Genomic DNA, 25,770 nt, shown 5'->3' with positions numbered 1-25,770 from the left:
TATTGCAAGGTACTTCGTGCACAGCTCTGACTATACCAGCTTCGCAGGTATAGCCACAAAGAAGCTCACCAGCGCAGTCAGCTAAGGCATGGCCCTTGGCGGAAGGAATGCGCATTGCTTTGGGCGCCGCCTTGTTGTTATGTCTCTGTCAATAGGGCTTGCGGACCGAAATGAACGCCGATGCTCCCAATGAATATTCGGCTAGATATGAATATTTGTGTCGGGTCAAATATTCGAGACAACACGAATACCTGGATTTCGAATCGAATACGAATACTAAAAATATAATATTCGAATTATATTAGAAAATTCCGAATATTCGCGCACCCCTACTTGTGATGCTTGACATGCTTGACAAAGCTTATGAAGGCCGAGCAAAAAAGAAAAAAAAAAGGAGAACTACCTTAGAAATACAGCCCAAGCAAGAAAAAAGGAACGAAATACATCCCAAGCAAGAAAAAAGGAACGAAGTTAAGTTCATTCAAGCTCCTGGAAAAACCTTTGCGCACTAACAGGCAAGCAAGAGGTTGGTGGTAGAATGTAGTATCGTCGAAATAGTCTGACGACATGTAGAGCCACAGTGCACTAGTTAAATTTGGCACCAATTTCAAATCTTCAAAGAAAATACATACACAACTTTCAGCAGCTATAAAACACAATAAGTTCAATATGGATGAAAGTTGTGGCCTAACTATCAAGAAAGAAAAAGGGAGGAATTGTTGTGGACGAAATTTTGATATTTAGCTTAGTTCTTTTCACGAAATGACAAGACTGACATATCTAAAAGCCCAATTTTTCTGGATATTTACCTCTGATTTGTAAAAAAATGCAAAACAGAAAATAAAATCTGTCTGCAACATTTCCCCTGTTCACTAAAAAAAGAAGACGCTGCCACAGACCACATGAAAATTGAACCACATTTAGACACACCATAGCTTCCGAAAGTTTCCATTTATTTTTCCGTGTATTTTCTGTGGACGCTGGCTCTGGTGAACCCTCTTGAGTTTTAAATTCTGCGCAAGTTTTGGTGTAATTCATTTTCTGTTGTTTGTGGTGAACTCTATGAGACCAAAGTTCAGTCTTCAATAAGCTTGTGTGATTGCACTTTGATGGACATGAATTGCAAGAACGTGTGCTTGTTGTGTTCAGAGAGCCTAGCTGTTTTTTAAAACAGTCAGGATCCTGTCTCTGCCACAGTGTCGCTCACAGACTGTGACACTGCACCCCCCTGCGCTCATTCTCCACCAAAATGGTCTGCTGTTTTCTCCCCTTTGTAGCCCTGTCATGTGAGGACTTCCAGACGTGCAGTGCCTGCCAGGAGCACGAGCGGTGTGGCTGGTGTGATGATGGCAGCAATACGGGCAAAGGCCAGTGCCTGGAGGGCTCAGCATCAGGACCACTGTCTCCTGCTGGCTCAGCATACCGCGTTAATGGCAGCCTCTGCCCAGCCCCCAATTGGTACTTCACTGACTGCCCCAGTAAGTAGCACATGATGTTCGCCCTGATTCATCTGCTGTACCATGACTGTTCCTACATTGCAAAGCAGGTCTCCATTAGTGTCGTTGCAAGTTCTTTGCTGTCCGCATAAAGTTTTGGCTTTGGGAATGCAATTAGAATGTTCCAGAGTGCAGTGGCACCATTTGCCTTTGCCGTCTAGGCACATTTAAGGAAAAATTGAGTGCTGTTTTATGGTAGACAACAGTGTCGGCAGTGGTTGCACACTCAGCGCGGGGCTGCCCGGCTGCGCTAATGTGAGATTAGAAAGTCTCCGCCCACAAGTTCGCCTTTATTTTTTAATCCAGCATCATAGAGCATCTTCACAGCCAACGTTTCTGTGTTGGTTCAGGTCCAGGTCAGCGCCTTGCTGGAGGACACTTCAGGCCCTCATGCGGCCTCTCGGTATCCAAATCTGCAGTAGGCGATATCAGTAATATCAGTGAGCAAGAATTACCAAGCTGGCATTTTTGTAATGTTGATCACAGTAGGTGTTTCTCGCCTAGTTTATTTTTTGTATTGGATTCTAACGTGCATGTTATTTTTAGGCAACTTTTTTTTTTCAGAAAAATGGTGGGCGTTAAAATTGAGTAAATACAGTCGCCGACCGATTTTTCGGACTCAGCGGGACCCGAAAAATGGTCCGAATAATCCAACAGTCCGAAAAATCCGTGAACTTAAACAATAAACTTTTGTGCAAAAAACCGCCTTTCAAAATCGCGAAAATCGCCACTCCCCATGTTCCACCTGCAAGCGATAATATTAGATTCTATCTGAATCATAGCCATACTTTCCTCATGCCCGCACCCCATCACATCATGATACCAGATAGTGCAACGCGGCCGCGGTCGTGCCACGAATGAATGCACTCACTGCGCGAAGCAAGAACAGTCAGTTTGCATGGGGCAATGACGTTCGCGAAGACTGCCAGGTAACCCACGGGAAGACGCGAGCGGAAGCGAGCGCTTCCGAATGCAGTCCCCTCCTCCCCCCGTCTACCGCGTTTGCTGCCCCGTACTGCGGGGTGCGTCGTCCAAGCCACGACGGACGCTGCACTGTCCTGCCGTACCGTTTTCAATGCGATCACGCGCCCTTTGTAGGCCATCTCGATGGCAATGGAAAGCATCTCATTATCTCGAATGGCAACGATGGAGAACAAATAGCCAAGCCTATCCTAGCCAGTCCAACTGCGCCCGCCGAGCCGAATCCGTTTAAATCCAAGATGGCACCTTTCACGGTGGCGGCCAACAGGTTGGTAGTGACAGCGATGCCTGCTCGCATCTATATTAGGCCGAAATAACAAACTTCGGTTGAAAAATGATCACAACAATATTGTTGGCGTAGGTTTTAGTCCGAAAAATCGAACTTTTAGACTCCGCAAAGTCCGAAATATCGGTCGTGAAAATGTACACGTTTCTATGAGGTGCTCGACGGTTCCTCAGCGAAGTTAGAAATATCGCGCTAGTCCGAATTATTGGAGTCCGAAATATCGGTCGGCTACTGTATGGTACAGCCTCAGCAAGCCCAATGGCTTCGCCTGCTGTGCTGGTTGCCAAGAAGGATGCGACTGATGACTGATGGAGCTAGATACTTTGCATCCCTTGATCTATGCAGCGGATACTGGCAGATTGAGGTGGATGAACGTGACCTCGAGAAAACTGCATTCATGCCCCCGATGGGTTGTACGAGTTCAAAGGGCCCCCCTTCGGCTTGTGTTCCGCTCCTGCTACCGTTCAAAGATTGATGGACACTGCCCTAGTTGGCCTCAGAGGGCAGTCATGCTGTCTACCTTGATGACCATGTCATCTTCTCCGCCACCTATGAAGAGCATCTAAAAAGCTTGCCTACAGTGCTGGAGGCTATCTGTTTGGCTTGTCTCTCTGTAAAACCAGCAAAATGCCTCTTCACGTTACAGTGGCTGAAGTTTCTGGGCCATGTCGTGAGTGCTCGGGGTGTTAGCCCTGACCCTGACAAGACTACTGCAGTAATTGCGTTCCCGACCCTCACCAATAAGCAGCTGTGCGCTGTTTTTTTTGTGTCTCTGTGCATATTATAAATGTTTTGGACAAGACTTCTCCCAGCTAGCCAAGCCTCTTACATGTCTGACAAAACACCAGCAACCTTTCATCTAGGCTCAGGAACAGCAGGAGGCCTTCGAGGAGTTCAGAAATGGAGCTTCACACCGATTCCAACAACGTCGGCCTGGGTGCAGTCCTCGTTCAGTGGCATGATTGTGTTGAATGCGTGATTGCTTACATAAGCTACACCCTGTCGCAGTCCGAAGTGAATTATTGTACCGCTGGGAAAAGTGTGGGTGAACGAAATTTCAGCCATACTTTTATGGTCTCCCGTTTCAGGTTGTGGGTGATCACCACTCACTTTGTTGGCTAGCGAACCTTAAAAGCCTGTTGCAGGAATTCGATGTCACCATCATTTAGAAGCACGGGATAGGTAGTAAGCGATGCTGATTCCCTATCCCATGCTTCTATCCCATGCAGCTCAGCTGACATAGATGATCTCGCTTTTCTTGGCACTCTACTCAACAATAGAGAGAGGACACAGAGCTGTGGCCCCTCATAGAGTACCTTGAAGGCCTCACCTCATCGTCGCCCTCTTTCTTCACGTGCGGGCTGTCAGCGTTTTGCTTGCAGGGTGGCATCCTCTACAAGAGAAACTATGGCCTCATGGACATACTGTACATGCTAGTGGTTCTGACAGTGCTCCGTGGAGAAGTTTTGCAAGCACGCCATGATAAGCTTCCTTCCGGGCACCTCAGCTTTTCTGAAACGTTGGCACGGGCACGTCAGAAGTCCTACTGGCTCAGGCTTTCTGCGGTTGTCCAGTGCTGTGTTAAGACTTGCCACGAGTGCCAACATTGGAAGACACCGCCTGTCAAGCCAGCCAGACTGTTGAAGCCCATTGATCTAGCACCAGTCGCTTTTCACCATGTCAGCGCAGCCTCACTCTGTCCATTTCTGACGTCGTAATTGGGTCGCTGCCAACTACCTCACCCAGTATTGCGAGATGAAAGCCCTTCCCACCAGTCGCTGTCATCCATGATCGTGCACAGCAGGACAGTAATGCGAAGCTTGCTGTGCTTAATATATCTTGTACAGCTGTGCATCTGGTAAACAGTTTCGTCTACATTGTATACGTCCTACCTTTATTATGTTTTTCTTGGGGCACCACATTCTTTCCTCACGGGGGCTTGGAGACGGTCTGCGGTCACTGCTTCTGCCAGAAGATAGAGGTTTTCGACTGCAGGACGGAGTCTGTGGTGCCTCCTCATTAGCTCTAACCGAGTTGTGGTCGCACAACTCAGTTAACTCGGATAACTCAGGTAACTCAGAGTTAACGAGGAGGCGCTTGTTCATTGTATCTATGACTCAGTGCCAATGGACTAATAAATATTTTGACAGTAGCACCACCCTTGTTTTTAAAAGGTGAGCGTTCATTATAACTGTGGCTGTTATAAGTGAGCTTGACTGTGCTGCCTTGTATAACGTTTGCCTATAACACTGTGCTTCAAAAGACAATGCGCTTCACGTTGTTTTGTTTGGTGCACAGCCGCAAAGCTGTGACTATGCTGGACGCAGTGTTACTGCCAGATGTTGCACACACACTCTCCGTCGCTACTGCTGAAAATTCATTCGGAACACAGAGACCACCCGCCAGCTTGCTAAATAGCGAACTCATGTACAGCAAGAAAGCAATGCTCAGCGCTGCAGCCTTCGTCACAGGGAAGTAATTTCTCAGCCTGACGATCAATTGTGGGTGCGGAGCTCAATCTGCCTGCTCAATTTCTCCCATACTATGGTTATCAGGTTTAACGTCCCAAAGTGACTCGGGCCATGAGGGACGCTGTAGTGGGGGGGCTCCGAATAATTTTGACCACCTGGGGCTCTTTAACGTGCACTGACATCGCACAGCGCATGGATGTCTAGCAATTTGCCCACATCGAAATGCAACTGCCGTGGCTGAGATCAAGCTTGCGTCTTTTGGGTCAGCAGCCGAGTGCCATAACCACTGAGCCACCGCGGCAGCATTTCGGCTCATACAGTATGCTGTAAAAACTTTGTGACATCGGTTACAAAGTGCTCCTGCAACGGACTGTTGCTCCTCTAGGCAGCAGGCAACATCTGAAATTCTATACGTCGCCAGAATGAAGCCCTACCATGTCCGCTGGGACTTCTCCTGCCAAGCCCAGCACCAGGGACCCTGTTCAAGCCCACCATGGTTCCGCATCTCCCTGCTTCTTTTTGTGGCATCAAGTCAATGCATTTTCAAAGGAGAGGGGCAATGCCACAGTTTGTCACTCTACTAGTGCCGCGGTTGGACTAGGATAATTTGCGCCTGCCTGACTTCTGGTCTTCCCTGCTTGAGCACCCGTTGGCTGAGCCGTGCCCTGCAGTGCCTAGTGCTTGAGCACCTAGTAAAAGCTCTTCAGCGCTCTACCAGCTTCCAGTGATGATATCAAAGAGATGGCCAGATTTCTTTTTCCTTGTGTTTGCATAACCTGCCTTCGTTTCATGTTCCATGACCAGAAAAGAAAAGCTGTTGAAAAGCAAAAGCTGTTCAGGTATTGACACATGCTCATGCACATCCGTAGCCATGCAGTGCATTGCCACATGTGGATTTGTAGTGGCTGTCTATTCACTGTAACCATGCCGCCGCGGTGGCTCAGCGGTTATGGTGCTCGGCTGCTGACCCGAAAGACGCGGGTTCGATCCCGGCCGCGGCGGCTAGAATTTCGATGGAGGAGAAATTCTAGAGGCCCGTGTACTGTGCGATGTCAGTGCACGTTAAAGAACCCCAGGTGGTCGAAATTTCCGGAGCCCTCCACTACGGCGTCTCTCATAGCCTTAGTCGCTTTGGGACGTTAAACCCCACAAACTAAACCAACCTATTCACTGTAACCAAGCCATTTCCGCAGTCATTTATTCTATCTGATAATCAGTGCTAGAACCCTGATGTACATTGTGACAATCACATTATTTTTGTTCTACCAAGCGAATATTTGTTATATTACTAAGGCCATTATAAATGGACTCGGCTGTGAAACTGTCAACTGGAATCTGCACAGGGACAGCGAACAAGCAAAGTAGTATCATGCCCATGGCTGCTTCTCAAATTTTATTTTCATGACATGGTGATCTTAGAAGGAATTGCTGGTTGCTTTCTTCGGTCATCATGTGTTACTAGTGTTGTACTTTTCATTTACTTCTGATAGGACTTTAAAACGGGGATGCTTAAGCCACTGACATTAATTGAATTACCTTTTATCCCATAGAATGCCAGTGCAATGGACACAGCACTTGCAATGGATCATCCGAGTGCCTTCAGTCCTGTCAGCACCGCACCGAAGGTAAGGGCTTTCCAGTGAAATGTTATTTTTAATTTTAATGTCATATGGAAAGATAGAGCTACATTAAAGCTGCTCTAATTCAAGCTTTTGATAAGGCTGGCTGGAGACTCAATAAATTCAAATGCCCATGGTAACAAGAGTTGAAATGACTAGCTTTGAACTGAGCTGAATTCCTCTTCAGGTTTGAGTTGAAACATTAACCAGTTGAGATGCACTTAGAAGTTATGCATTTTGCTTAAGAGGTTGAGCATTACATTTATGTTGAGGGAAGAAAAGTGCTGTCAGTGAGGTGGTCTTTGTTTTGTGAAAACAAACAAAAATGCGGCCAGTGGCTTTGTACACTCCAATTCAGGGTTTTCTGTAATAACTACTTACCTGTGCAACCCCTGCGGTTCTCTTGTGTCCTCTCTGCAGGGCCACATTGTGAGCACTGCATTGCTGGCTACCATGGCAATCCCGCCAACGGTGGCAACTGCACTCCTTGTTTTTGCAACAACCATGGCACCTTTTGCCATCGGGAAACGGGCAAATGTAACTGCACCACCAAGGGTATCATTGGCCCAAACTGTGATAGGCAAGTCGCAAAGCCTTCTAACTGCACATAAGCACGCTGCAGCAGCTTTGTTGTCCGATGCTTACGTTCTTTTTCTTCTGCAGATGCGACGAGCAAAATCATTATGTGGGCAGCCCCCAGGAAGAAGGCGGCACCTGCTTTTGTGAGTGCAGCAGGGCTCTTGACTATTTTGCTTATTTTTTTAGTTTGGGGGGGGGGGGGGGGAGGGGTGTCTTGGTGAATGGCAGTTACTGGGGCGCGCGACGAAGTGTAGTGTGATTGCATCCATTATTGCCTTAAAATTAGTTCATTGTTCTGAATAACTGGAAATGAACATCTTGAGGCAACAAGCAGGCTTCATTGTAGTGCCTTTCCTTTTCGTAGCAAAGATTTTTCGTTGTTGATGATGGATAGCGTATACACTAAAACAAAGGTTACAAGTACATGATAATCTAGCCTTTTCTTGCACCCTTGTGTTGACTTAGCATTTGCAACTGACTGCAGCTACTTTGCATACAAAATTTGATAAACAATGTCAAATATGTTTAGACAACCAGATGTCATAGCTGGCAAGGTGAGTTTATTGTAGCAAGTTATTCAAATAAATGTGCTGTTGTTTGTACTTATTGTCAAGATGTTCATGGTTGGCTTAATTGGGACAAAAAGGTATTGAGCTTTGAAGAGCTCTTAGAAATCTACTGATGTGCATTTTGAGATGGCAATTTCCAAGACAGCCTGAGGGTTTCCAATTTACCATGGCCTTGCAATTTGTTTTGTTTCAGATAATCTCAGTATTGATTTCCAGTACACTTTCAACCTGTCCTCCGAGGACTACTATCGCAACATCAATTTTATGAATGTGCCAATCAAGGTCGGCAACGATGTAGAGTTTACAATCTCATGCTCTGGAAAGGCGTATGTCAACATCTCTATTGGATCAGGTGAGAGCTGGCTGAAGAGTTAAATGACGCTTTGAGACAAGGGAGTGACAAGTAGAAAACAGCAATTACCTAACGCTTTATTTCTTTTCTCTCTCTGGCTTCCAATGATTTATTTAACGATTGATAAAGGTTGTTTAACGTATGTTCTATTTCTGAAGCCCTTTGATTTATAACATGTCTTACCATCCCACTAAGAACTCGGGGCTTTTACATTTTAAAAGAGTATAAATTAGATGTGAATATCAAATATTAGGTTGCGATGCGAATATGACTAACAGAAATTGGTTTCTAACTGAATCAAACATTTTTGAATAATTTCGAAAGTCGTTGAAGGTGGTCCAAACTTAAAGGGACACTGAGGAGAAATTGAAGTTGACTTGCATCGACAGAATACCAGCTCCTGATTACAAAAACGCCACTCATACTCACAACAAAGCTCCTGTAACATAGAAAAGAGCAAGAACCAAAATACAGGTATCGCCGCCACAGGCCAAACTCGCAAGTACAAGCTTCATGGCGTCATAGAACAAAACAGTGTTGCTAGAACCAATAGTTCTAGCAACACTAGGACACGAGAAGCTACGAATCACTGAGGCGCAGCAAATGCATGCGCAAATCTCCTTGACGTCGCCAGATGGCGCCACGTACCCGATAGCTACGCGCGCTCCTGCAGCGCCGGGACCAATCAGCGCTTGCTCTCAGCGGTATGGGGGCTCCCGGTATTCCGCTAACGGTAACAAGGTACACGGTATGCTAAAGGCGTCTATTTGCGAGAACTTCGTTGACGACTTCGAGAACGGGATCCATTGTAACGCTGGCAAAACGCCGGTGCAAATGTAAACGAAGCGACGGCCGCAATAGCCGATAGATAACTTCAACGTGCGACCGGCGGTAGCTTTCTTTTCGGCTGCTGCTGGGCCGCACTGCTGGCAGCCAGAAATCACGGAGTCTGCGTTACGTCATGTGAATGTCATGTTTCACGTCACTTAGTTCTGTGTCGTCATAGCAGAATCCCAAGTTTGAATCAGAGCGGCGGTAAAAACTATTTCAACTTCGAATCCAAATTTCTTAGAAATAAATGCATCTTTCGCTGCCGACCAAGTGGCAACAAAGCCATGAAATGCCGAACTATCGGATTTTGCTATAAAAAAAATATTAATAGAGCTCTCCTCAGTGTCCCTTTAAGACAAATGCTGTTCTAGAAAACACAGCTTTGAAAATGAACAGACATGTTACAGATAAATTTCCATTATCCGCATAATTTACTGTACCGGTAAGGCCTGACAGGCATTAAATAAGGAAGTGAGAATTTTATAGTAATAATAGCTATAAACTTTATTTTGTAGTTACAATTCTTTGAATAACAATTGCATTAGGTAAACATAAATACTAATATCAGAATTTTATTTAGTGACAAAGGAGCGTATTGAATGGTGTCATGGAGCATTGTAAGGTGGCCAGATACATCCTTATCGGAGGAGTGGCGCCAGCAGTTGGTTATCAGAAGTGCAAAGGTGCAGGGCACTGCCGGTAATGTGTAGCGAGATGGCTTGCGAAACTGACACAAGAGCAGCAACCTGAGCTACAAAGCAAGCGGACCATCCCTTCCACTTTCCCTTGCGACACCCGAAGACAAAGCGCCATTTGCTGCATGCGGCCGCAAATATAGCACTCATGATTACAAGTAGCCTGGTTAGCCCTCGGATATCGGTTTCTCCGGACTGCTAGCTCCATGATAGGCGCAAACTCTGAGCCGATCTGAATGCACGAAAATAAAGTGGCAAAAGCACACTGTTAGATGTTCCAGCGTGCGGGCCACATTGTACACTGTGTGGTTGCGCGGGCTATCTTCGAGCTCGATGTTTCCATCGTGCGATTTTATTCTTGTCCTCTGTGGCCTAAGATACACAGTTTTTATAAAATTAATTTTGCGAATGAAACCAGAGCACAGAGTTACTAACTGATTACAAGCCATTTTTTGCCACCAGTTTCGGCCAGCACCAATGTGCGGCTCTTGTGTGACATCAGATTCTACCCAGTGCAGAAAAACGATTCATTCAAAGGAACATTCATCCCACTGCAGTGATGTCATTGGAGTGACGGCATTTTGAGTGTCAGTCTTAAGCAGCGCATGTCTCAAATACATCTAGTAGTACTTCTGATGTGCCGTCACCTGAAACTAGGTTTGGAAATTGCATTCAGTAAGATATATTTACATGCATGTCGAGTCCAAAACATGCTTACACCGCTTGGAAATCAAGCCAATTAATCTTGAGTACTCCTATGCAGAGTTTTTAAGGCCATGTTTTTTGTTCATTTACTCCTTTGGGAGAGCTAGCTACTGTTGTAGTGATAGGAAAACAGCCAGAGGTTCAAAGGTAACAGCACTGTGCATTGTTTCATAATGTTTTGCTCTTGACATTGTGAGGGGTGTGGAATCTTTGGTGAAAAATTTAACTGTACACTCATTTTTCAGGGTTGTCGTTATTGTGGGCAGTCACTGTTTAGCTCTAGTGGTCGCAGTTGCTTTCTCTGAATTGTTTCTGGGAAACATATCGGGGCACCTTGCTAACAGTAATGGCCTTTGGCTTTTTTGGTAGGAGGCCAGCCACCGTCACGTGCAGATGGTGATGCTGAACCAGCCCTGTTGGATAGCCGCAAGTGTGACAACATCAAGCTGCCTTTCTACGATGAGAAGCACAACTTTGGCTCGCAAAACACCACTTTTTTTGTCTACGTATTCAACTTCACCACTCCATTTGTGCTCCAGATCTCTTTCTCCCAGCACCGGGCTCTCGACCTGCTCCAGTTCTTCATCACGTTTTCAAGGTTTAAGCTTGCTTACATTTGTGTCTTGGTTTAGTGAGCTGATTAACTGGGTTTTTGTTTCTCCTTTCTGGGTATTTGGCATGTCTAGCCTATGTAAGACTAATCTGCTACAAACCAGAGAGAGGTGTGTGCTGTGCATTGATGACAGCAGTGATGTCCAATGTGTTAAGGGGAATCCTCCAAGATGTAGTAGATTTGAAGTAAGGGAGTAATTACTAATGCCTCACCAAGTTCAGCCATGTGGCTACAAAACAGAAACTTCTGAGTTGAAGAAAAACAATGTCCTAGGATCGAGCCCAGGACCACCGCCTGTCTGGGGTAGTCACTCTACTAACTAAACCAACCAGGGTGGTTAGCAGACTGCGGAGCACGGCTTAGTTTATCATTAACTCAAAGCAGGAATGGTGTTAGTCTAATGAAGTGCTGCTGAAGGCCACCTTGTTAGATAACACAGGATAGCTGCTAACACTTTTTTATTAGTAGGTAAAAAGGGGAATAGTGATTACCTTTTTTTTATTAATAAATTTATATAAAGGGAAAGGTTCAGCTAAGAAACTGTGTAGTGTTCATGAGGTAACTAATGGTACTGTTCTCACAAAAGTACTCTTATTGAAGCGGGAAGTTTCTAAGAACACAAAAATTCAAAATTTGTGGCATGAGTGTATCATGCTGTTGGTTGCTGTTGCCATTGTGGGCCTTCGAGGAGCCACTCTTGTTTCGTTTCAAGCTTTAAAACTTCATTTCATAATTTCAGTTCACTCGGCAGTATCGCGACAGTTCTGAAAGTTGCTACATGTCTTTATTGCAAGCCTTATTATAAGCCTTTGTAGTGTTGAGCTTCATCAGTGAAGGCTAAATGGCCTTATGTACCAGTTGCATTGCATCTAATTCCAGTAAATTATTATTCTACGTGAACTGTGTTGGTTCTCCATAATCCAACTTGCAGAAAATCTGTTGAAACCCTCCGCAATGGTAGTCTTATTCTTAGTGAAGCTGTGCTGTGCATTTATTTTGATTATGGATGTCTTGGTTGCCAACAAGTGTCTCCAAAATGCATGTGGAGATTCACAAAAATATTCACTCATTGTGGTTTTGTAAAACCTATTTTTTTGATGCCTTATTCATTTATTTAAATCTTTTGCTTAATGTTGGAAAGTCATAAAGTAATTCAGGATTCATTGGTCACCGCAGCCTTGCTTTATGTCTGCACAGTTTTCTCTTTAGATGAGTAATTTCTCTCGTAATCCACGGATTGTGGACACATTGTGAACTACTTCTTTGAAAGTAAGCCATATTCATTGATATGCGCATACTCATCACAGCTCCTTTTCTCAAAGTAGTTAGAACAGTAACTTAATTCGTCAAGTATGGTTGTGTCATCAGCTCTTTTAAAGTCCTTGTAGTATGCTACATGTTTTTACACACTAGAGAATGGACCCAACTGCAAAGTTACACTGAGGAACGATCCGAAATTCCTGGCAGAATAACAAATGTGTGTGGCCGCGATGTGGCACTGCGAGTTAGGAAGACGAGATCTAGAACTGATTTGATGTTGTCGTGAACATGTGTATATTCTTCGACTACTTGTGTGAACCCATGGGAAAAACACATCTAAACAGTAGATATAGCTGCTTCATTCTCTCGCAAACCTCGCTCCATTTCGTCCCATTCTACTTCTGGAGTGCTAAAATCTCCAGCCATAGCAACATTTTTTAGCTGTGCCCACAGATCATACAGCAGATCATTAAGCTTATTGATGCCCCTTGAACCAGTCTCAGGTGCAGGATACAGAGCCCCTACAATCAGTTCTTTGGTTCAAAAAAAAAAAAAATTTACACCACACTGTTTCAGTGTTGGTCATTTAGAAAGAGATGTATAATTAATCAGCCTTTTTATAAAGACAGCTTCGCCACCCCCTCGGCTTCTATGGTCATTCCTAAGCATGTTGTAACCAGGTGGGCATATCATGCAACCAACTCTTCTCTGTTCATAACAACAAGGTCAGGGTAATGCTCATTCAAAAATGTTCAAAATCAGCACTCTAGTTTGCAAGGCTATGAGCATTAAAATTCAGCTGCTGGAACCCTTCATCATGTGCAAGTTAATCACCTATGTGGTCACGAGCAGCTGGCACTTTGTCAGCATCGAATAATGGATACTGTTCTTTCATGCGAGGGCACTGGTTTGTCACGTCGTCCCATATGTGCGTCTCACATGTATGTTCCACCATTTGTCAATCTTAATCTTGTTGAATACTAGTGGAACTATTTTTTAAATTTTTTTCTGTCACCTACAGCTTGCTGCAAAGACATTGTTTTCTTCTTATATTTTACGAAAAGTCCTTATCAGTGAAGTTCTTTGTTCCCTCCATTTTCTTCCGATAGCGCATTATTGCTTTCTTTTTGTTATGATTTCCAGTACACACAATGACTTTGACAAGACACATAATGATGTTGCTGGTCCCAGCTCCCTTGGCACCATCACTAACCAGTTAGATCATAGGCTTACAACTTTGTCATGCACGCATGGTTAGGGGTTTGCGTGTCGGAGTCGTCACTCTTACTTCTACTTTGCATTCTTCAATGCTCTTCGCTTGAAACCATGGCATGAGACTGGGAATTGTCAACAGCGCACTGCCAGCCAGCTTTTCTACGGTGCTGTTGATAGCAGGCGTGATGTCATTTCCGTCGGCTGGTGGCCTGGAGCACACTCAGTGCGGCCCGGCAGCCACTCACAAAATTTTAAAAATGCAGCCGTCTGCTCAAAAATAACTGAAATGATGACTATCTTGATGGTCATATTCTAGTGCAACAGATCTGTAGGGGTGGTCTGTTTGAGTGTTGGAGTCAAGTTTAAAAGCTCAGTGTAGACCCTATAAATTACAAATATTTTTTTAAGATTGCTGCTTCCAGTAGCTCACGGCCAATTAAAACAACGTCTCACCGCGAGTTCTTAGCCCCCCCCCTCTGATGACGTCAGTGGGCAATCTGGGCGGGCCTTTTCATTGGCCGTGCCCAGGTGGTGTGGGCAGGATAAGACTTGATGGGGCTTGATGGGGTGTGGAAGGGTGCAGTCCTGACCTGTTTTCTTTTCTTTTTTTCGGCACATCAACGTGTGTGAGTTGAGGGGGTGAGGAGGAGCATCATTTTTGTTTGCCGATATCATCGAAGTTAATGAAGCTAGCGTAAAAAAGTTGGAGGACGCTTAAGCTTCACCTATAAGAGTGGAATGCGACAGCGTGTCACTGCCTGCCAGGGAGTCGCGGAACGCTATTGCCCATTCGGCGCATCGCCTAGTCCGTTGGACAAATCGCTCAGAGTCTCTAGGAGACCTCTCAATGAACCCGATGCCTCGAACGCCAGCATAGCTTCCGCGCCGAACAAACGGGCAGCAATCCGCAAGCTTCGTGGTGAATGCTCCTTGGATGTGTGCTGCGTTGTTCACCGCTCACCGCGTGATTCCTGCGTCCCCGCACGGCCCCACTGCGCCCGAACGAGACGAACTGGAGGCACTGCCGTCACGCGCTATCTGTTGGGGCAGTGGCGTACATTGTGGGGAGGAGGTTTTAGTGAGCGCCGTCTGATGCCGTTACGTGCGCGCCAAGCAAAGAGGGTAGTGGAAACATACTTTGCTACTCGCTTAACTGCGACTTCTGTAATTTCCATGCTCATAATTACTAATGTACACCACAGTACATGTCTCTAAAGCACCCTTCTAAGACAACACTATTCACTAGACGCGCCTTTTCTCATTCCAAATCATCGAGCTGGCGTGGCGGAGTCATTAGCGTGCTCGTCTTGCACTCCGGAGGCCCTGATTCGATTCCCCAACTCGACCAATTTCCTACCCGGTTTTATTTATTAATGCTTCTGGGATTTTTTGCTCACGGCCAATGCCGCCGCCGATGACACCGGCTTTTCTGCGACACGGGGCCCTTAATGCTGTAACGTTAAAACTTTCGCAGTGTGGTGATGGGTGATCGAATACCGATTGCTCATGCACTTTTCCTGTCCTCAGTAAATATCATTTCATGGTCCATTTATGAATGCAAATGTTGTGCTTTCTCAATATTTTCAGATATTTGTTCAGTGTCCCTTTAAGGAATGCATGTTTGTTCTTTTTTTCCCCCTCACTTCTCTTTCTGCACCTTCTGTCCTTCCTTCTTTCTGGAGCAGGCAGCCGTTGTGCCCCTCTGTTGTGCTTTCCATGTTTGCATACGGAACAATAAGTCCAGGCCCTGATTGGGGCTTTTGTAGGGCCTGCAGTATTTTTAAGTGACTAGAACAATTGCAGAGTGCAAGGTAATTCATTATTGAGTGCAGATGTTTTTTCCATGGCTTATTATTTTTATTTCTCTAAGAGATATTTGAGCACGTCATTGCCCCCCCTTTCCTTTGTACCTTTTACCATTTTTGGTTTGCTTGTTTCTATTTTCTTTGGTGCACAAACCAGTTTATAGGGCAGTATCCTGTTTTCTCAGGAACTGCTGTGGCAATCAGGAGCTTTTTTGCATTCTACAGGCTTCTCTCTAGATTGCTTAAGGGGTGCGTGCGTGCATGTGTGTGTGGTCTCTCATACCTATTTTGTGTCTCTTTGTCACAGCTGTTTTCTCTCGCTGCTCATCATAGCAGCTATCCTGTGGAAGATCAAGCAGAAGTACGACCTTTACAGAAGGCGACAGGTACTGCCTTTTTTTTCACAGGTTGTTTCTCTGTGCTTTTTCAGTGGTGATTGCTCCATTGAGGGTTTCTAGTATAGCAGTAAGAGCAGGTACTACCAGGCTACACTCCAGTGCAAGTGTGCCTATTCATTAGTTCTTGAGTATGTATCATGACATCAGTGTGTAATCATTTGATGAACATGCACTTTGCGAGAACTCTTAGGTAGACACGTCAATCATGCCTTCTGCTCATCGCGGTTGAGTGTAAAACCAAAAACTATTCCTTTCTGTTTACAGGCACTGTTCACATTTGATTGCAGCCTGCTAGTGCATTTCCATTTTTGTTCTCTGTAAGCTACCTTTGCATTGAAATGACTTTGCAAGCAATGCAGAATTGACATTTCGGTTACTGTCGTTGTAGTACTGCACTTCACCCTTGCATGCTCTATGCATACTGCTTTGTATCTCTGCACGGAGAATTTGGTGCTCCAGTGCACCGGCGCAGCGTTCTGTGGCACCAGTGCAGTGGTACTATCGGGGACAAAATTTTGCGGGACGTCGGAGCGGCGTTTTCAAGCTGCCTCTGCGCCACTAGGCGGCGCAGTGGCCGCGTTGAGGCTGTGATGGCCGATGATTAGGCGCATGCGCATCCTATATTCTTTCGCTTGCCTGTCTGATAGCTCGTTTCGCCTGAGTAGCTGGTTTTTCTGAGCTTGGCCGCGGGCGGCCGCTTTTCGCCGCTTGTGCTCGTCAGCCGCCACATGGCCGCCGTACTCGGCGCGCTTCCCGGCGACAGCGGTGACGGTGCGCATTCACGGCGCCCGTCCCATTTATGTAACTTTTTTCTTATGGAGAGAAATAAAGCGCTCTTTTTTCCTTCATTTAACGAATCGTTTGTAACTTCGGGCCTACGTTGGACATAAAGTGGACATAAACAAAACCGCAATCCAGGAGTCCATCGCAGAAGTCACGCTTATGAAACGCCGCAGCATCTATTTGTATAAAGACCTGTAAAGCACGAAGCCTTTCCTACTGTCTTGATGGCCGCCTGTTAATTATCCGCGTTGGTTGGCATTCCCAAAGTGCGACCTCAAATGGTAAACTTTTATTAAGCCCCATGAATTTCTATGGTGTCCGTGTGGCCTTCCGGTGACCGTGCTAGCTGCCGCACACCACGACTTCCAAGAGCAACCCTCACTCTCTGCGAAGTGTGCGCAGGACCTCTGTCCCGCTGAAATAGAAAGCATTTAACCCACAATAGCACAATAGCATTTAACTCACATCAACACTTTCTTGGGTCACCCACATTAGAACCATTTGCTCCGACACTTCACGCACACTTGGCTACCTGAGAAGGAATCTGAAATCTGCATCCCCTAACATAAAACAACTCGCGTATGAAACATTTGTGCAGCCAAAATTAGTGTATGCATCATCCATCTGGCACCCATGGCAATCGTATCTCACCATCGAATTGGAATCAATCCAAAATCGTGCAGCTCGGTTCATCACTTCATGTTACTCAAGAGAAGCCAGTGTCACCACCCTCAAGCAGTCCCTCCGTCTCTCAACACTGGAATCACGCCGCGTCGTTTCCCGACTATGCTTACTTCATACATTTTATCATAACACAAGATCACGGCACGCTCTATTAACCGCCCCACTACGAACGTCCTCCCGGCTTAGTCACGGTAACCCGATAGCACGCATCAGTGGCCACACGTCAGCTTACAACAACTCATTTTTCCCCAACGCAATAGCACTATGGAATTCACTGCCTAACGACATCGTTGCATGCACTGATCACAAAACATTCCGCGAGAAAATAAAAATTCACCTCACATAAATCTTGATCACTTCTGCCCTCTTTGTAGCGAGTATTGCTTGACATATCTTTATTAAATGATGTATCACCTGCTGGGAAACCCTGATATGACTGCAACCCCTTTTATGTTTGTTTGTATGTTTGTTCTTTTTATTGTTATGCATGTTCCCATCATCGCCGTTGTAAACCAATATGCCCCCCCTTATGTAATGCCTTCGGGCCTTTAAGGGATCAGTAAATGAAATGAAATGAAATAGTCCACCAAGGACACAGGGCAGGACACGTTCTCAATATTGTTCGCGTAACAAGGCAACGGTCCGTCGATTGTCACTATACAGGTCTGAGCCCTCTCATTGACTTGCGGCTCAGACAGCCTCTCCTTAAAAAAAAAGTTACATAAATGGGATGGGCGCCGTGAATGCGCACCGTCATCGCTGCCGCCGGGCAGCGCGCCGAGTACGGCGGCCATGTGGCGGCTGACGAGTGCAAGCGGCGAAAAGCGGCCGCCCGCGGCCATGCTCAGAAAAACCAGCTACTCACGCGAAACGAGCTATCAGACAGGCAAGCGGAGGAATATAGGACGCGCATGCGCCTAATCATCGGTCATTACAGCCTCGACGCGGCCACTGCGCCGCGTAGTGGCGCAGAGGCAGCTTGAAAACGCCGCTCCGACGTCCCGCAAAATTTTGTCCTCGATGGTACATGTCCATACGTTCTTGCCTTCTTGCAAAACTGTAGCTACCTGCAGGCTAAGTGCACTTGAAAGGGATTTCCATGAGTCATTCTGGCTAGCTCAGGAGTACTTGGCTGTATGGCATGGAATAGTTCTCATAAATATCGCTAGGAACTCTACAAGCAGCTAAAAAGGGTGTTTGTTGATGGAGTGGGTGCTTAAACTTATTAAACTTATAAATAAAGCTTCTTGTACTTGAGGCAGGAGATACCCCATGCATCATGTATGAAACAGTGCAAGCGAAGCTTCATGAATATCTCGTGCATGTTACTAGAATGAAAATCAAGTATTTGTGACAACCATGTAAGCATTATCTTTTACTTCATAGTCTAGTTTACTACTTTAGTTTAGTTATTATTTTGCACTGTTGGAGATTGGTAAAAAATTTCTGTTATGGGGTATCAAAGAAATCCTAATGGTGCAACCCTTAACCCCCCACGGACACTTTTTTTTTTTTTTTTTTTCAAAAATGGTATCAAAATTGACGTTTAGTACCCATGCTTTCATCTGTCGGCCAACTAAGAAAATGCTTTGGATGAACCCAATTTATCTTAACTCTTTCGTTACCACGCCACTGTGCTTCGATCACCGGTGACCGAAACATTCGAAGCGCTACGGCAGCGCGACCGCGGCCGCTACGGTCTTGCTGAGTCATTCGGTTTGTTGTTCACACATTAAACTTCAACTTCCTGTTTAGTTTATATTTTTGCCAAGAAGCGGCAATTTTTGAGACGCGCTTGAAGTTGGGTGTGCGGCGTCGGGCGCCGTCATCATCGGGAATGGCGCTCGCTCGAAAAAACCCCGTTCCACTCAATTCCGCTGCGTTTGCACCACATATTTTTGATGTATCGATTAGCACGGACCCTGACGACGATGCTGTATCGTCAGGTATTGTTTCGAAGCCCAAACTGGGCAACGAGAGCCCAGAACGCTCGCCTGTGCGTTCAGATTTCTCGTTCCGGTCTGTTTGTGCGAACCGAAGCTCCTCATTGTAGCCGTTACGGTGATGTGGCGCCATCTAAGTTGTTCTCCAGAGACTACAGTTTCGGTTTCTGCGTGGAGAGCAATTTTCCCACGACGCGCGAATTTTTGAAACGCCCTTGAAGCGGAGGGTACGGCGCGGACGCTCCGTGCATGGCGTCGGGCGCGCAGACGGCGCGCGCTCGGAAAAACCTTGCTGCGCGCAATTCTACTGCATTGACTGCAATTATTATCTATGCTACGAGTAGTAGAGCCTCTGGTGACGATGTTGCATTGTCGGATTTTGGTTCAGACGCTGTAACTGCGCAAACCGATCCCGGAACGTTGGCCTGATAGTTTCGCTTTCTTTTTCCTGTCCGCTTGTGCGGGCGCATCTGGTTTGTTGTTCAGACGGTTAGTTCCATTTTCGGCCTAGTTCGTAATTTCCCCGCCAGTCGTGCATTTTTGAAGTGCCCTTGGAGCATAGGCTTATTGCGGCATAATACGCGGTGAGGATGGCGTCGCGTCGAGGTCGGGCGCTTCGCGCGCTCGGAAGAGTCCCGCTGCACGTGATTCTCCAGCCTCTGCAGCTGATTTTCAAGATCCTCCGAGCAGCAGTGACTCGGACGAAGATGTTGTAACGTCGGATTTCGATTCTGCAGCTACATCGCAGCTATACTTACCGCATACTATATATCGCAATATCACACCTATACTTGTTGTGTTTTATATATTTTTTTAAATTTTTGACGTAATTTAAATAAGTTTTGATTTGTATTTTCTAAACCACGCTTACCAAGCTTTCGTTTGGCGCATAACATTACACTTCCAATTTTTTTTTCTTGGACTGTAAAAATCATATAAAGGGCACTCTCAAACGAGCCTTTTCAAGAGGCATGAAGAAAAAAATTCTAGCTCGAAAACTATTCAAGTTATAATTTTCAAACTTTAATGCCATGTTTTAGAAAGAATTAGAATTGTTTTGTATATTCTAGATTTTTTTTAGTACAAGTGTTTGGAAAGTTATTGTCATATAAACACAAAACTTTTCTTCTTTTTTACTTTTTGTTGTGTTTACTGATTTTTTTTCACAGCATTTCAAGCAGAATATGTGTTCAAATAAATTTCATTATAAAGCGCATTCTATCTGAATTATTGTTATGCATTTTATATAATTTTAGCTATCACACGTTTTCTAAAAAAAAATGTTGTCTGAGACATATGAAAAATGGTCGTTTTTCCCGTGGTAAGGAAAGAGTTAAACTTGACACTGGCATACCAGAAAACACACAACAAGGTAGACTTGTCATGAGCCATAAATGACAGTCTACTTATGACGAGCCTGGCTTGTCTAAGTCTCCTAGCGGATTTAGGTAGAGCTTCATTCTGTACTTTTTTTTTTTTTTCCCCCTGAATGAAGCGTGTAAAGTGTGAGAAGTGTCTTGAATTTGTAAAAGTTTGTGTGCAGTGATAGCAGCTCAGTGATAGCAGCTGTACAATGGCAGCAACCAGTGGTGAACACCATGAAAATATCCTGTAAGGGCACAGAGCACCAGGCACAGAGCATTAGAATAGCTGCCGTTGGTTTGTACATTTTGAATGCATATAACATTCTTGTTTAAGAGCACGGTACGAAAACTTGTTGACTCTGCTATTACAAAAATTGTGCTGTGTCAAAAGGTACTCCGAATTGTACAACTTGCAGATTGAAGCTTGGGAGTGCCCCATGGCTCATGCCTGTTTCTGAATAATTGGTTACATTGCTACAAAATATCAACAACATTGCTGCCATTTCAATCTTCCTATGGGTATAAGTAGCTATTTTAACAATGTATCATGCCCTGTGCGTGCGTTTCAACTAACGTCCAGTGCATCTGTTCTTCAAATCTAAAGCATTTTAGACAAATGGATCGAAGGAAGTGTTTTGAGATGCTACCAGTAGTAGTAACTATACCATTTTTTTCATTGTGCCTGCTTAACTAATTCAGTGACCTAACGAACCAACTTTTCTCATAGGGCCTTCTGCACTGGGGTATCTGCCAGAAAGTTGAGCTTCATGAGTAACGGTCACCCAAGTTCTCCTACCCCATACACCCATCTCCCGCTTCCCCTCTGTTTATTTTGGAAAACGGGAAAGCTTGTGAAATTTCTAAACTTCTATGTGACAAAGCATTAAATCTGCTACATGCTGCTAGAAATTTTTGGTATTTGATGAAATTGTTGCAATGCTGTGCCAAAATACTAGGTATTCCAGCAACCAAGAGCCACGGTAAATGTGAAGAGGCTGAAGCTACTGCCCAATGCACAGAGGCATGACTGGTTCTTCCTTCTGATGTGTGACAGAGATGATGAACGGAATCCAAGCCTGGCTGAAACATGTTTACTAGCCCTAAAAAAACACAAGGAACAGCGAAAAGATACCAGCTGGATGCATGGTAGCCGTCGGTATATTTTCGCGGACATTTGTGTTTCTAACCACATTTCAGCCAGTGAATCAAAAGCACCAACTAGCCCGTCTTTCTTCTTCAATCACAATCGAACCTTCTCCCATTTGGCTGTCTATAGCCCCTTGTCATGTACCGTATTTACTCGCATAGTAGGCGCACTTTTTTTTTCAGAAAATCCGGCTCAAAGTTAAAGGTGCGCCTATTACGCGGGGTAAAATTTCCGGAAATTTTTCGACTCGCAGAATTGAACATACAGCATAAACGCACCCGTGTACGGGCCGCATCCTGTTTTCTCGAAGGAAATAATTTAAAAAAAAATATCCGTGTAAGGGTTGCCCCCAAACTTTCCACGATCCACAGGGGAATAGCCTTCGAAATGCATGCGCCGTGGCCTCCGCGATCGCCTCCGGCTGCGAGCAACGGCGCTTGGTCGCGGAGGCCACACACGTGCACAGGAGTTTCCAGGTGCCGCCCACGGATGACGCCCAAGGTCAAGCTTATCATCATTATCAACTTTTTCGTCCGCTGCGAGCAGAGCTTTCGCTATCCATATCAGCATCAGCATCACCAGCTCCAGGTTTTTTATGGCTGTCAAAGGGTCGGTTTCTGTCGTAGCGTGTTATCGTAGTTGTGGCTTTCTTGCGCTGTCGCCGAGTGTTGCTATTTTAGCTCAACGGACAAGCGCCTTAATAGCTACACAGATGGGACTTAAATTTCGAACACGGCAAGCGTGCGGCAGGCCGGAAATTCGATGTGGACGAGAAGTGCGGCAGTTGCGACTGCGGCGTGCCTAAATTTTCGTATGCGACTCCTATCGCCGTGGTTTTCGGGGTCCTAAGTCGGGAAGGTTTCCGGCTGATGAAGCTTTCCAAATAGACGTTTAAAGTGAGCATCCCTGAAAACTGTGTGCGGCTGTTCCACGCGATGTCGTTGTACGTGCTGTGGGTCCGCAGCATCTGCGACGGCAGCAGCGCTAGTGAGGACTAGTAGTAAGTTAAGCAAAAACTTCGTTAAAATAAAGATTATGGGGGTGGGGAGGCGTCGGCTTGCAATCGTGTAAATACAGTACTGATCACAGTGCCAAGTTCGGGGTGCGCCTATTATGCGTGGAAATAAAAAAATCCAATTTTTCGCGACCGAACTGGGGGTGCGCCTATTATGCAAGTGCGCCTATTATGCGAGTAAATACGGTACTTAATGTTCGTACACGGTGTGCACCCATTTTGCAGATATGAGGGTGCTGCCAGCACCCTCCCTAAAGAACACGGTGAATGCACATGCAAATAAAGAATTGCTTTCAGGAGGCTCAAGTAGAGCAAAATTTGGGTCCCGCTAGATTTATCGGGTTTTTGTACAGCACCATCACGTGTCCCATAAACTCAGTGGAAGACCGCAGGAAGGGTTTCCACTAACCTCGCTCGAGCCCACTATAACAGCGCCGTCAACATCCGAGCTTCCGTTTTGTTTGTAGAGTATGTATAGATAGGAGTTGTAAATAAATTGAGCCACTTCCAATGATGGGGTGGCATACGGTTACCACACTGTGCACATATGATATCGAGCTTTTGTTGTTTCCCGACGTCGTCCGCCACACGAGCGTACGAGAGTCAACCGTCGTGAGGTGGGGCCATGTTGGACTGCAAGGAACCTGTGTCATGCAATGAAATGGGGATGGCCTGGTTGCGCTCGTGTGGCATTGTCATAACTGTAACGAAGCAAAGTGGCTGCACTCATTTCGAAATGATTGCTGTGACCAGTGGCTAGTTTATGCATCCTGGCTTTCCCTAACAGAGTTCATTCATTCGGAGAATATTAGAGAGTGCTAACATCACGACGCCGGAGCGCAGTTGCGTGCCAATTTTATATCTCACGGCTTGAAGTTTTAAAATAGAAACAAGGTTAAAGTTATATTGACGAACACAATTAGGATAGATGTTTCTTAACATTCTCTGCGACTTTGGCGCAGAAAAATTTTCGCAAATGTTATCTGTACGAAATTTCACACATTGGTTGTGAAACAAAAAGTCAGTTTGCGCACATTTAATAAAACGGGCAAACACGACCAAAACGACTATGTAAACCTGCGTCTTTCAAATCTTGCAGCACGTTGTCATTTTAAACTGTGGCGCAAGTTAGGTAGTTTGAAAACTATCTGTATTCACATTTTTGCCTTTCTCACTATTGGTCTCCTGCTACAAAACACAAGGAACCTGCTGCAAAATGAATTTTCGCCTGCTACAAAGCCTGCTCCAAAATAATGCTCTTTGCCGTTCCCAGCACTGTTATTGCCAGTTCAGTTAAGTAGGCACAATGAAAAAATATCTACCAATCACTATTGCCTGTGACATTTGACGGCATTAACTTTGTGTGTTTCTTTGGAACACTAACTTTTTTCTAATATTGGTGCAGTTTAGTTGCACATTTCATATAGGTATGCATATTAAGGAGTTTGACTTAATTAAGTGAGCTATTACTCTCACATGCTCACACACATACACATGGTAAAGTGGATGACTTTTCAACTGCAGATCAAGCATGAAGCGAACAAAGTGCATGCCTTATAGGTAGCATATTTCTACAATTTTATTTTGGATATGTGATGTGTCTGTGCTTTATTGCTTGCAGCAACTGTTTGTGGAGATGGAACAAATGGCGAGTCGTCCTTTTGCTGGGGTCACGCTTGAGTTGGACAGTGAGCCAGATGGGTCGAGCAAGCAGTTTCAGGACGGTATGAAGCAGGTGAGTTTTTGAGAAGCAAAAATTAATCATTGCAGCTATTGCCTCTATTACTATGAAAAAAAAAAAAAAAACTGTGTTTTGATGCATGTTTAAAAAAATATACAGTGCAAACAGATGGCGGACAATGGAGAAAACGGACACCCAATACTTGTGGTGTCAATTTGTTACTTTTTACACCGTCTGTTTGCATCTTTTCTTTTTTTTGTCTTTTCTAAATGTGCAGCGTCAACTAGGAGAAGTGCGCAGATATTCTAAATTTTGAATAGTTTGCAAATAGTATTTACTGTTTCATTCGCGCCATGTTTTTCCTAATCGAACCTTCTAAAAAATTCAGAAGTTACAAATTTTTGGGCATCTTAACACAAGGCAAAATATCGCCACAGTTTTAATGGCAGCATTTTGCGCTTGTCTCACGAGTTAGCTTGCTCTTTCCTCATGAAATTGACTGTCTGGACGCAGCAGAAATCCACGTGTGGTAATCCTAGGCCTTGCATAATAGATACCCTTTGCATAGCACGTGCTGTGGGCCACCACTGTGCATGCACAGATTGCCAGATGGCGCCACATACCTGCCAACAGCGTGCACACCTGCCACATCAGGATCAATCAGCACGCGTGCGCAGTGGTGGGACGTGGTAAGGAGTTGTAGTATGTGCTATGCTAGAAGTATCTATTAGCAATGTGTTAGCCGCCGCTGCGCACTGATGGGGTGGAAAATGAAGTGCAGCATCACGTGGCACATCAATGCGTTGTGCCACGGTCCTGTCAACAACTGGCTAAAATCTGACTGCCAGCGATCCTATGATAAAATGGCTGTGGCTTAGCTCAGCTAACCCTGGTTATGCAAGCGAGAGTCAGCTTGCATAACCAGCGTGAAATCACGCTGTGCCTATTGCTGCAGTGCCGCACGTCTGCCACAGCGTTGTCAGCACTAATGCGTGCAGCCCACATCTCTCTCACTGCCGCCACGTGCCTCAAAGCGCGATTGAGGCGTCCACTGACCCAAGGAGCCAGTTTTGCACCCTTCCTTTCCTCAAAATTATCAGAGCCTAGAACGCTGTCAACGCCAACGAACACAATAGCCGCCGATGGCCTATAGCTGCAGTGCCACATTTCTGCCACAACATTGTCAATGCCAACGCATGCAGCGCACATCTGCCACTACGGCCACGTAGCTTAAAGCGCGTCTGAGGTGTCCTCTGTCCCAGGGGCCAGTTATGTGCC

At 45.4% G+C, this 25,770-nt stretch overlaps 1 protein-coding gene across 1 annotated transcript in view; it reads left to right on the top strand.

The window, feature by feature from the left end:
• Positions 1-25,770, top strand: part of dsd (attractin-like protein dsd) — a 73,960-nt gene that overhangs the window by 41,328 nt on the left and 6,862 nt on the right. Inside the window, exons 14-21 of the mRNA XM_089578491.1 lie at positions 1,278-1,478; positions 6,785-6,859; positions 7,274-7,433; positions 7,517-7,575; positions 8,195-8,353; positions 10,954-11,182; positions 15,785-15,863; positions 24,433-24,546. Of these exons, the coding sequence (XP_089434617.1) occupies positions 1,278-1,478; positions 6,785-6,859; positions 7,274-7,433; positions 7,517-7,575; positions 8,195-8,353; positions 10,954-11,182; positions 15,785-15,863; positions 24,433-24,546 (1,076 nt within the window). The remainder of the gene's footprint in view (positions 1-1,277; positions 1,479-6,784; positions 6,860-7,273; positions 7,434-7,516; positions 7,576-8,194; positions 8,354-10,953; positions 11,183-15,784; positions 15,864-24,432; positions 24,547-25,770) is intronic.

The sequence above is a fragment of the Amblyomma mixtum genome, chromosome 3, assembly GCF_055824585.1.
Source record: "Amblyomma mixtum isolate Tamu chromosome 3, ASM5582458v1, whole genome shotgun sequence".
NCBI lineage: Eukaryota > Metazoa > Arthropoda > Arachnida > Ixodida > Ixodidae > Amblyomma > Amblyomma mixtum.
This window is presented reverse-complemented; position numbering and strand designations above follow the sequence as displayed.